This window comes from Equus quagga, chromosome 1, assembly GCF_021613505.1.
Source record: "Equus quagga isolate Etosha38 chromosome 1, UCLA_HA_Equagga_1.0, whole genome shotgun sequence".
Lineage (NCBI taxonomy): Eukaryota > Metazoa > Chordata > Mammalia > Perissodactyla > Equidae > Equus > Equus quagga.
The window spans coordinates 155,118,190-155,131,602 of NC_060267.1; the positions used below are offsets into that span (position 1 = coordinate 155,118,190).

Here is a 13,413-nt window from a genome sequence, read left to right on the forward strand (position 1 = left end):
TAGTTTTTTGACTCATAGAAGTTAGCAAAATATTTGCCTTAGAGATGTTCTGTTTGTTCAGAAAACTGATGGCATTGTGTCATACACTGCTGATCTCCATCTAAAGTATTGCCTTTCTTAATCTAGTTCTTGATGGAGTGAGACATGGTTGATTGTGCTGCTCTCTGAAGGAAAGAATTTACTGACCTTTCTGTTTATGGGATTTTGTGACCAAAACACATGTTAAAGTAAATCTCCCCCGGATTTCCAGTCTTTCCATAGAAGGGGATTCTCTCTGAATGTCTCCTCCTGGAACTCTTCCCATAAAGAAGAGCATGTGCTCAGGCAGTTGTTTAACATCCTGAGTTGCCAAGAATTGTTGGCCAGAGTCACAAAGCTATGCTGGGGTCTATTACGATTTACGCCGGTGAATCTCCGCGTGGCTTCGCCATTGCTAGGCATTCCTTCCCTCCCTCGTTGAATCGGTACTGCAGGATCCACAGCCCCTGTTCTAGCCCACTTCCACTTCTCACACCCAAACCCCCCTGCCCCTGTCGTCCTCATCAGATTACATCATCATCTGTTTTACAGGGAAAACTGCAGCCATCCCAGTGGGAGCTCTCTTATTTTCTCCTCTTTGGTGCTTGAAATATCTGGATTATTACGCAACTTTACTTCTCTTCTTGTTTCAGAAGAAATATCCCACCTCCTTGCCAAGGCTTACGCTTCCCCCTTTCTCTTTCTATTTTGCCTTATCATAAAAGTTCCCTTTCTTGGCTCAGATATCCCTTCAAATCTTCACCTCACCTTCATGCTGCATTTTTCGAAAGGCCAGGCTATGTTTCCTGAACCCACTTCCTTTCTATGAGGACTGATGTATCGCACAACTTGCACACTGAATTCTGTGTACAGGGTTCTCTCTGGAAGCCATTGAAATAGACCATAGTGTGTCATGCTTCAGTCGTCATTCCTTGACCTGGAGGTTGCAAACTGGTGGTTTGTAGATTGGATCTTGCCTGCCAGTAATGCACAGAGCCTTCAATATATGCTAAATGGGATTTCAGCAGGAAAAGACTTGAAGGAAGGAAAGAGAAGCCACTTTTGAAGATATAATTGCTTAGAGTTTTCCATAGTTGAAGGAAGGTATTTGTTCTGAGATTTCAAATGTAGTCGGAGTCCCAAGCAGGATAAAGATAAATGCCCACCTGGACTTATTATAGTGAACCCATTGCTTATCAAGGATAAAGAGAAAATTTTAAAAGCTCCTAAACTACAATTACATTGGAAACAACGATAAAAAGAGGGTTGAGCTGATGGCCTTATCTTAGCGCTCGCATCCTCAACCTCTCTAGCAGCACACACCCTGTACCACATTTTCTGTTTGCCTTCACTGATCCTGAGAACTTCTAGCTCTTCCTCAGCAGTTTTTTTTTTTCTGTATTACTTACCTGTCTCTTTTCTCTTTTCTTTTTTTTTTTGATGAGGAATAGTCACCTTGAGCTAACATCTGTTGCCAATCTTCCTCTTTTTTTTTGCTGAGGAAGATTAGCCCTGAGCTAACATCTGTGTCAATCTTCCTCTACTTTGTATGTGGAATGCTTGGATAGCATGGCCAATGAGTGGAGTGTGTCCACGCATGGGATCCAAACCCGCAAACCCGAGCCGCCGAAGCGGAGCGCGCAGAACTTTAACCACTCAACCACAGGGCTGGCCCTTATTCCTTTCTTTAATCCTGCCTTCCTAAATGTTAACCTTCCCAAAGTTCTTTATCGTCTTCTCCCCTATCTTCCAAGTTCTTGCCTTCAACTATCATTTTGTTGTTGTTCTTTACTCACAGGAACATATGTCCAATATCAAAATTTTCCCTTTAAGTCCCAAATTTATCTATAAATAGATATAATAGATATAACCCACACAAACAAAAGCTCTGTGGAGTTCTCAGTAATTTTTAAGAGGGTAAAGGAGTACAGAGACCAAAGAGTTTGAGAGCCACCATTGAAGCACATTATGCTCAATAACTCTTCACTTCTTCTCTCAGCTTGAACCTTCAGAACCCACCCCTAATTCTTTTAAAAGCACTACCTTTCCTCCACACTCCAAGGTAGGAAACTTTGGAAACATCTCTTCTATCTCCCTTTTACTCTCTCCCTACACATATAATATACAAAGCTGCTTAGAAGAGTAGTTACTATTACACCTGGAAAGATAAGTAAAGGCCAGTGCATAGAGGGCCTTAAAATGGAGATCAAAGAAGAAGCAGTGTGGAAGCACGGATGGTTTTTGAACAGAGATGTAGAGTGATCATGTTGGTGATTCAGAGGGAAGGGCTCACTGCAGCGTGTCAGCACTGATTAATTGCCTAGTAGCTTTAGGATGAGAGTGTCTAATGGCTCTGACATTTTAGGCTGTGGTAAAAATAGTGGTGTACTAACAGCACCCATGTTCGCATTGGTGTGTGTTCCATTTTTTTAGACATACTTTTTATCAGTGTTGTATCAATTTTTTAAATAAGGAAAAATTCAGGGAATAGGCAGAACAAGGAAAATTTGCTCACATTTTGCACATTGAACTGAAGTTCAGATTGACTGGGAGACTTTCTCCAGGTCATGAGGTTCAGAAGTATAGCACCCAGTCTTGTGACCCTCTGGCCTGTGACCGGAGAGAGAAGGCTGACGTTTGAAAGGGCATGCAGGAGGCATTGGTGTAATTCAAGCATGCAGTCGTATTTGCTTTTCAGATCAGTAAGCAGGTCTGCTAAGCCCAGGGATGTGCGTATCTTGAGGGCTTGGTTTTCCCCAGCCAACCCTCTCAGGTTAGAGCACTCCCATCGTTATAACCGAAAGAAATACAAGGAAGACCACAGGTCTGTGAGCAATCTCTTGGCCTTGCTCAGTCTCCATAGGAGCATGCAGGAAAGTGTTTATTTAATAAATGAAGGGTGAATTCTTGAGTACATAACAACCAAATTCTTTGAGCGACAAAGCCTCTTTCCCCTTCCTATACTTTAAAACAGCGCTTCTCAAACTGTGTTCCACGGGAATTAGGTATTCTGTAAAAAAAAAAGTGTGCTTTGATGAATGATGTTTAGGAAAAGCTGCACACTAGTTCTTGCATTGGAAACTTATAGATTTATAGTGCATGACAGCATATTAAAAGCTCTGAGGAGTCCTACAATAAAATAATTTGTTAAACTCTGGGTAACCTGTCATTTCCTAAGCTAATTTGAATTTGACCATGAAATTCTTTTTGTTTTTTTCTGAGAACAAGATTTGCCCTGAACTAACATCTGTTGCCAATCTATTTTGTATATGGGTTGTTGCCACAGCATGGCTGCCAATGAGTGGTGTAGGTTCACAGCTGGGAACTGAACCCAGGCTGCCAAAGCAGAGCGTGTTCAATTTACCCACTAGGCCATGGGGTCGGCCCCATGAAATTCTTTTCTTTGCAGAATGCTTAGTACTACCCACTGCACAAAATAAAATGATTATTCCCAGGACATAGTTTGGGAAACACTGACTTAGTCCCATATTGCTGATATTAATTACAGTAGTATTTACTCTCTTATCTGCAGTTTTACTTTCTGTAGTTTCAGTTACCTGCAGTCAATCACAGTCTGAAAATATTAAATGGAAAATTCTAGAAATAAACAATTCATAAGTTTTAAATTGTATGCCATTAAGAGTAGTGTGATGAAATCTGATACTGTCCCACTCCTTCCTACCCAGGACATGAATCATCCCTTTGTCCTTTCATGCTGTATATACCACCTGCCCATTAGTCACATAGTAGCCATCTTGGTTATCAGATCGACTGTCAGGGTATCATGGTGCTTGTGTTCAAGTAACCCTTATTTTACTTAATGATGGCCCCAAAGCCAACTTTATTACTAGTTATTGTTGTTAATCTCTTACTGTGCCTAATTTATAAACTAAACTTTATCGGGGCCGGCCCGGTGGCGCAGCAGTTAAGTTTGCATGTTCTGCTTCTTGGTGGCCCAGGGCTCGCCGGTTTGGATCCCGGGTGTGGACACGGCACCGCCTGGCAAAAGCCATGCTGTAGTAGGCGTCCCACATATAAAGTAGTTAGCTCAGGGCTAATCTTCCTCAAAAAAAAAAAATTTAAACTTTATCGTAGGTATATATGTAGAGGGAAAAACATAGTATAAACAGGGTTTGGTACTATCCGTTTCAAGCAACCGAACAGACGACGTATACATGGACATCACCAGATGGCCAATATAGAAATCAGGTAGACTCTGTAATTGGAAGCAGGAGATGGAGAAGCTTATTCTCTCTGCCAAAACAAGACCAGGAGCAGATTGTGGTCCTGACCATGAACTGTTGATATCAAATATCAGAGTAAAGCTAAAGAAGAACACTAAAAGAATTGCAGTGCCAAAATATAATGTAAACATTATTCCCAATGAATTTGAAGACCACGTAAACAACAGATTTGCGTTATTTAACTTAATGACCGAAAACCAGAAGAACTATGGACTGAAACCAGAAATATTAGGAAGAATGTGCAAAGACAATGCCTGGAAGTAAATAGAAAAAACAAAAATTGAGATGGACAACAGAAGAAACAGTAAAAATTGTTAAGGACATGTGAGAAGCAACAGTAAAAGGTGACAAAAGCAGGGTTAGAATCCTGAATGCAGTTTTTCAGCAACTCTCACATAAAGATAAAGAGAACTACTATAATGGCCAATGCTAAGAGAGAGAAGAAAGCAATAAAAAAAGAAGAATGAGAGGTCTCTTCTGGAAGATTCAAAAAATCAAAGGGAAATTTAAACCTAGATTAGGAATACCGAATGACCAACGAGGAAGCACACTATCTGAGCAGGAGAGAATAAAGGGAAGATGGAAACAGTCCACTGGAGATCTACACAGAAGAGACAAAAGGAGGACAGATACTTTTGAATGAGATTCCTAAGGAAGAACGCGTAACTCTAGGAAGTGAAGTGAAAGCTTCCCTGAAAGTACTGGAAAGAAATAAGTCACCAGGGGTAGATGGAATACTGATAGAATTATTTCAAGCCACAGAGACTGAATCTGTCAAAATCTTAACAAGAATATGCCAACAAATATGGAAAACAAAACAATGGCCAACAGACTGGAAACTCTCAGTATCCATCCCAATCCCTATGAAAGGAGATGCCAAAAAGTCCAGTGTCTATAGCACCATTGCTCTAATCTCCCGTGCAGGTAAAGTGATGCTCATGGTGCTGTGACAAAGGCATTTTACCTTGCATAGAGCAAGAAATACCTGATGTCCAAGCTGGATTTCGAAAAGAGAGGGCACACAAGAATTGCAATTATTTGTTGGCTACTGGAGTGCTCCAAAGAATTTCAGAAGAAGGTTAGTTTATGAGTTATAGACTATAGTAAAGCCTTTGACCCCGTGGATCATGAAAAGCCATGGGCTGCTCTGAAAGAAATAGGAGTGCCTGCGCACTTTATCATCCAGTGTCAATCTTTTGCCCTCATCTCATTTTTCATGGCCTATTGTAGTTTTTTTCACCTGCATGTACCATCAGCCACTCAAGATGTCTAAAACTGAGTCTTCTCCTCTAACCTAGGTCTATTCTTCTCTCCTTCCCTGTGACTGTCAATCATGTCACTGTCCCCCATTCACCCAGGTCAAATATGGTGATGTCTTCTACTTTGTTCCATTTCTTCCAAGGTTTCTTCATGTTCAATTGGTCATACCACTTCAAAGACTATCCCTGCCTCCCATTCTCTTTCCCACTGCCACTGCCAACAAACTGGGCTTCCAGTTGACCCTCTTTCCCTGTCCAGTTCATTCTAATAGTAGAGGAAAGTTTTTACAGCTGATTCCGATCCATCCCTTGTTCACACATTTCTGTCAGGTCTCATGTTCCACACAACAAAGTCCAAATTCAGACTTATGTGTAAGTCCTCCCACAGTTTGATCCTACCCTACTTTTCAACATTATTCCAGGTAATGCCCTTCATGGAGTTATGGAAGTACTTTTCAGAATTAGAGAACACCTTGGTGTTCTTTCTGCGCAACTTCTTTGCACTTTTGAGCCTACTGTTCTCTTTTCTTGGAATCTCCTTTATTTTTCCCTATTCCCCCATGTCTTCTCAGCACATCTACCCATCCTTCTAAGCCCATTCAGTGGCTACCACTCTTACGAAGTTTTCCTTAGTCCCCTCAGCAGGCTATTATGTGTCCTTCTCTGGGGCATCATAGCACTTCATGTATAACTTTCTTAACACTTACCAAATTCTGTCTTAAATTCCAGGCATTTGTGAATTTACCTTATGCTTGCCTGAAACTCAGTGAAGTAGCCTTTGTCTTCTACATATTTGTGCCCTCTTCAGAGCCTCACCCAGGGTTTTTACACAACAGGAATGAAAAAAATATTTGTTGAATAAATATAAGTAGTTTTAAAATGTTATTTTTATTTTTGTATGTATAAAATATCCTACCATAATTAGTGACAATGTATACAGTATTCTATGTTCTTTAATCATAGCTCTTCTGGAGTCAATAGCAATGATGAGAATTCAAATTAGTAGGTAGCCAAAGAACTATTTTTAATTGAGTTATAAATGTCCCTTCCTTCTTGATTTAAACATGGTTATGTTTAGTGTTTCCAAATTCACTTCACACAGAATAAGAAAACCTTGACCCAGGAGGGCCTTGAGAACCTGAGCCTTGTTCCCAGCCTGCCCACTCAGTTGGATTCACGGTGGAACTAGATTGTTCTCTCTCACACTCATGTACTCACCACCATCATTTCCCAGAATTGGAATGATGGCTAATGTTTATATTTCAAATAACTTCCTTGTGTGCACATTAAGTAAGGAGAGGGACGTCAGTACAGCTCTAATTAAACAGGTTAGGGCCATCTGAAACGCATTTGCCTGAAGATAAATGTCAGTGTGGATAACCTGAGAGCATTTACTATTAATAGAGTTCCAAGCTAGTCCCTTTCACAACTCCAGCCTCCCCTACCCTTCCCTAATTAGCATTTTTAAGGCAGTTTCATGAAATGCCTTCTTATTGGGAATTGGTTTTAAGGACCTGTACCAGGAGACATTATACAATGATTAACCTTACATTTGTTTAGAGTGTGGGTTTAATAAGACCGTTAGCCTGATCATTTTAAGGAGAAGCCCTGTAGTCTAGTCTACTGGAGCAATGTGTCTCAGACCTTGCTGTGCATGCAAGCTAGATAGGATCTTGTTGAAATTCAGAGTGTGATTCAGTGGGTCTGGAGTCAGTAGGAGAGACTGCTTTTCTAATCAACTCCAGATGATGCTGATGCTGCTGGTCCATGAACCACACTAGGCAGAGGCCTCGAGGAAGGTCCTGGGAATTTAGTGATGCTGGATTTTTATCCAGGCTCTGTCACTTAGGCAAAATGGTTTTCCTTTCTGGGTCTTAGTTTTCCTAATCTACAACATGAGGCAGTTAAAAAGAACAATATAACAGCTCTTTCCAGCTCTATCGTTTTATGGTGACGTGGGAGGAAGTAAGAAGAATGAGGAAGGCTACAGTTCTGAGCTTATTTACATTCTCTTGATCTCAACCCAACTTCGATATTCATTGATAGTTTATCTTTAATGTAGCATGGATGACAAACATTAAAGTTTTCCATGTTTATGTTAGAATGTGGACCTTCAAAAAATAATTGTAAACTCATGATTTAATAAAGAAATTGTGTGTAAAATACACTCCCTCCCCCACCCTCATCTTTCATGTATGTTCTGCTGTTTTTGTTTTATTAGGAAATACTCCATAACCTGGATGGGATTGAATACCTAGCTCAGGTGAGATTCCTTTTGCGGTGGCTGGCCTTGCCTTTCCACTTTGTACCATGGCTCTGGTCAAAGATCACACAGGTGTGTGACAGAAGATGGCTTCCTTACCTTAGGCTGCCTGCCAAGGGGAGGAGCGGGCAGGATTGATAAGTGTGAGTGTGAGGCAGGATATTCATAGAGCGGGGAGGGAGGGGGAGGACCCGTGACGTTTTGTTCTGGCTCATTGGGCTCAGTTTACCCAGCCTGTTGAAATTAGAAAGTTCTATAAAGGTCACATGTCTTCAGTTAGTAACGAAAAGAAATAGGTGTTGGCTGGCAGATGCATGTCCTCAGCATTGCACATACCAAATGATAAAGGAAATCTTGCTTATGGAAATGTTCACAACTTCTTCACACACGCACACAAAGAATTACTGTGCTCACTGAAATATTACCAAATAAATAACAACGTGAGGAATGATCTTGACTTCATTTATTTTTCTGCTTTGTTAACTACTAAGGGAAGGTAAGCAGGTGAATATATATGAGGAGCCAGTTAAATGTTTGGGTTTATTAACATGATAAAACAAAATATCTGGGCATGGCCTTGAGTTAAAACAGCCCATTCTCCTAAAACCTATAGCATGTACTGAAAGAATGATTTCATAATAAACCGTGGTTCTGCAAACTCATTCTGAATTATTAATGGAAGATTAAGTTTAAAGGCAATTTAACGTTAAATCTATTTTATTTTATTGTATTTGTATTCTTGGGTAATTGATACAACATGTCTAGTTTTTAAGGATTTTCTTAATCGGACGGAGGCTTACCTCATTTAAGGATAGTCTTTCATAAAATTATGTTATAAAGAATCTATTATTCACTGTAATTTCCATGATAATATCAGAAATTTATGTGTTTCTCTGAGCTCATTTCTTATTATACTCAACTGTCCACAGTGAAGGACTGTCAAACTACCCCATACCTATTTTATTCTGATTGTTGCTATCCGCTTGAATGCGAGTTAGATATAATTTAAGATATTATAAAACATAAGGGCAATGAAATACATGCAGAGTGTTATAAAAATTCTACTGAAGTTCTGTGTACTATGTATTCTGCATCTTACGTGTGTCTTGTATTTGGAGGCTAAATTACAACACAGTTACAAGTCCTTTGGGGACTTTTGAGAACTTAAACAATCTTTGCATGGTCCCTCCCTTAACCTCAGGGCATGCCAGAGAAGGCAAAGAATCCAGAAGTCTAGGCCCTGGAGTGAAGCAGCGCTGATATCATTTGGTGAATCTTCTCTGCCACCTGCAGTTCACTTGCAGAAGTGCACAACCTTGTGTGCTCTCGGTGTCTGTCCTCCCTTCTGACTTGCTTGTTGGTTTGGTCCTTCCTGCAGTACATGGAGATCGTGGCCAATGAGTACCTCGGCTATGGAGAAGAACAGCACAGTGTGGACAAGCTGGTCAACATGACGTGTAAGCGTTGTCGTGGGGACACAGCCAACTTTCCAGACTTGCTAGAATAAGCAGTGTGGTGTTTGCAGCAGGAAAAGGAATTCTTTGAACATTATTGAGTGTACTCACGTCCAGTCAGGGTGTTGAGAGTCCGTGCCAATCCTTATATTCAGTGGCAAAATATACCTGGGGGAAGACTTTTAGATCACATGTCTTATCTTGAAAAGCTCAATTTCATGTTTAAGAAGATTTTTATTGAGTAGAAGCTCACTTTATGTAGTACAGGAGAGACTTCCTTCCATAAAAGCACATTTTGATAAAAACATTTTTGCCTCCTTTGATTTCTATTAAAATGTCGTAGACTATTCAGTTTTCATCTTAAAGTTGGGTTAATAATAATGCCTACCTCAGAAAATCTAGAACATTCAGAACATAAAAAAGAAAACAAAAAACCCTAATGTGATGACGATGGTATGAAAACACTGCTCTGTGTGGGTGAGCTATTCTGTCATCACTCAATCTTCTCTCTTTGGAGGCTCTGCCCAGCCCCCACCTTCCACCCTCTCTGTGTTTGATGAGCCATAGAGCTCCTGCTGCTGTGGGATGCTAGCCCGTCTTCTTTGTGTGAATAGGCTGGTTTCCCATATTTGTTTGTAGGACAGCACACTGATTCTCAGTTACAGGGAGAGAAGAGTCTATGGTGAGCCCCAGGTACCAGGAAGTTTCTTTGAGGTCAATGAGACTCCTCAGCTGAGGAAGCTTGCTAGGTCCATCACTTGAATTCTTTATAGGGAAGATCTTTGAAGAATAGTTTTCACATTGAACTAGTAATGATGTTAAGGAACTCAGTCAACTTTAAGTGGAAGGAGAGGTTTGCCTATTTTGGTATTTCCATATTCATTATTATAATAGTGATATATAATAACTACTAGTTGAACCTGAGAGGTAATTCTTGGAGTAAAAAACAATAGTCCTGTCCCTCCTCTCTCCACTGTTCCTTCTGTGTCATCTGTTTTCTCATTTGTCTTTTCTCTGCTTGCCCATCAATACTTCAGACCTGAGGGTCTATGAGTGCTGCCCACTTTAAGCTCTGAATGCCTCTTTGAGTTATTTCCTTCCTTTATAGATATTTTTCAAAAACTTGCTGCTGTCAAAGACCAAAGAGACTGGGTCACCACTAGCGGAGCCCACAAGGTAAGTGGTCCCAGAAGGAGTTAGCGCTTCAGCCCCATATGGCAGTGTTCACAGGCTGGGGTTCAGAGCCCTGTGGTCAAGCAGCATTAATTATAACTCACAAAGCTGCCAACTTAGCCGAAAGTTGAAATCTCTGCCAACCCTTTTATATTCTTTATCATCCTAAAGAGAAAACATAGAAACAGCAAATAGAGGTTTTCTGAAACTCTTTTCTCTTTTTCCTGTGCCAATTAATAACAACTAAGTTTATTGCTTAATTTAAATGTTGCCTGAAAACCTTGGTGATACATAAACTGACCCTAGGTGTACGTTTACAAATAAACAAATACATCTGTGTGTATATGTATGAATACATTCCATATGGCACATGAGGTTATACTAGTTTGAACCATATGAGATTGCCATGGTCTGTAGGCCAATTTCATATGGTTTAACCTCATAATAATATGATAACATATTATAAGCATATAGGTCAGATATACATTTCAAAAGTGGATGAGTGCAGGTTAAAATAAGACAGACTAAATTTCCACTTACAGCCAAACTATTTAAATGGTAGCTGCCTAGAGCCAATTTTCAAGAATCTGTTGAGTTCTTATATCCCAGAAAGCTACTTTTCAGCATATAGTAGAGCAAAGTTCCCTAAAATGTGTTAGCACGTGCTGCTCATTGTGTGGGCGATGATTCTAGGTCATATACAGGTCTACATTTTTCATTTCAAAAGCTATATATTTCACTGATATTCTTGCTCAGAATTTAAAGAACATTTGTGAGTAGCATTAAAGTGTTAAGTGGACATGGCAAAAGCTGTGAAAGTGCTAAATCAGTGACTGAGGTTTGGGAAACATTATGTTAGGAGACAGAGAGAAAAGAAAAAATGAGAGAGGAAAAAGAGGGAGGGATCAGACAAACAAATATAATGATAGCTGTGTAAAAAAAATGAATAAAATCATAGACAGGAAAAATCAACATAATAGAAACCCAAAAATCACCCCAGCACTTGTTGCTCAGCTTGCAGCTATGGCCCAGAATATGTTTGGGGGTGTACTTTTGGGGAACTCTGAGTTCTAAAAACATAGAAGGCAAATGAGTTTGCATTAATGGGAATTTAGAGAAGGCAACTGATAAGATACAGCAGACTTCCAGCTACGTCGTGTTATTTAGGATGATGCCTGGAAGCATTGATTCATGCTCTTTCAGCATTAATTAGAAATACGAGAGGCAAATGGAGTGCTTGGTAGTGTGGACATATCTTGCTTAGTTTGGAAAAAAAGTGGCAGTCTTCAATATTTTGTTGAAAAATAGTTTCATAATTTGGAAAGTGCCTACCACAATGCCTGACCCAGAATGAGTTCTCAATGACTGGTCGTTACCAGTATTAAAATTTATGTAGCTAGTCTCCCCACTTCTACTTGGGAAGGGTTCAGAAAAGACAGAGCAGACCATAGGGGCACATGAAAATGGAGGGAAGTGTGAGAACAGGCTGGCATCTTCCTTGGTCCCTTTTGCTCCCTGTCCTGGCCACGGAGTGGCTACAAGGAGCTGGTCTCAAGGGTTCCAAAGTAAGGAGAGGATGGACACCTGACCCCTGTAAAGAACTGCGTATTGTGAACATTTAATACATCTCCTTTTGAGGTTAAGCCTCTGTGATCTTTAGAAGGAAACATTATACTACTCAAGAAGCTTGGAGTACTTACATAATTAAACTTTATTTTACTTCATTTTTCAGACATTAGTAAATTTACTCAGTGCCCGGGATACTAATGTTCTATCGGGCGCCCTCCTGGCTCTGGCTAGTTTAGCTGAAAGGTAAGTATTTTAATATAATATACTTTCCAGTTCTGCTGCTGTAGCAGTTTAGGTGGGAGAGACCCAAAATAGATGTTTCTCCAGTTTCTTTGTCACCTACTTAGTTAAAATTTGTGAAAAATAAGCATGAAATATCATTAATATTGAAGGGAATCCTGCATAGAAAAGCATCATTTTAAAATTTAAGTTGGAAAGGCAAATAACAGTTTAAAATTTCCATGTTTTTTTCCTGACTAGAAATACTTATCTAGTCTTTTCATCCAACCCTCAGTTACTTCTACTTTCAAAATTATACGATATTTCTTTGGCAATTGAGTCTCCTTGACTTTCTTTCTTCATTCTCTCTTCTGTATTTATTTTAACATTTTAAAACATTTTTGCCCTTTAAAAAAATCCTAGAGAACCTGTCCCCCATAGATGTCATGATTATTTTAAACAAAAATCTTTAAATATATTTTTATGCCAATAAGTGGGTCACTGCTTTTTTGTTTTTTGGTTTCTTTCCAACTTTATTGAGGAATAATTGACAAATATAATTGTATGTATTTAAAGGGTACAGCATGATGATTTGATATACATATACACTGTGGAAATGATTACAAGTTCAAGATAATTAATAGATCCATCACCTCGCATAGTTAACTCTTATTTTTTTGTGGTGAGAACGCTTAAGATCTGCTGTCAGCAACTTTCAAGTATACAATACCATGTTATTAACTGTAGTCGCCATGCTGTTCATTAGATCCTCAGAACTCATTCTTCTTATACTTCAAAGTTTGTGTCCTTCAACCTTCATCACTCCATTTCCTTCCATTTCCAATCCCTAGCAAACACGAACCATTCTGTTCACTGTTCTATGTAACTGGTTTGTTTGTTTGTTTGTTTATTTAAGATTCCATATATAAGTGATACTATACAGTATTTGCCTTTCTCTGTTGGGTTATTTCATGTCCCAATAATTTGTAACAGCAGCTCCATCCATGCTGTTACAAATGTTAGGATTTCCTTCTTTTTTTTAATGGCTGAGTAATATTCAATTGTATGTATATATATCTATACCACTGTATAGATATATATATATATATCACATTTTCCTTATCCATTTCATCTGTCAAAGGACATACAAGTTGTTTCCATATCTTGGCTGTCGTGAATAATGCTGATCATTGCTTTTTTGTGAACAACATATG

The 13,413-nt window shown here is 39.4% G+C and overlaps 1 protein-coding gene across 9 annotated transcripts in view; it reads left to right on the forward strand.

Moving 5' to 3' along the window:
- Positions 1-13,413, forward strand: part of NEK10 (NIMA related kinase 10) — a 216,797-nt gene that overhangs the window by 39,762 nt on the left and 163,622 nt on the right. For all 9 annotated transcript variants that reach the window (XM_046644179.1, XM_046644190.1, XM_046644185.1 and 6 more), the window contains 4 exons: positions 7,743-7,784; positions 9,163-9,241; positions 10,347-10,414; positions 12,144-12,223. In XM_046644179.1, coding sequence (XP_046500135.1) covers positions 7,743-7,784; positions 9,163-9,241; positions 10,347-10,414; positions 12,144-12,223 — 269 coding nt within the window. The remainder of the gene's footprint in view (positions 1-7,742; positions 7,785-9,162; positions 9,242-10,346; positions 10,415-12,143; positions 12,224-13,413) is intronic.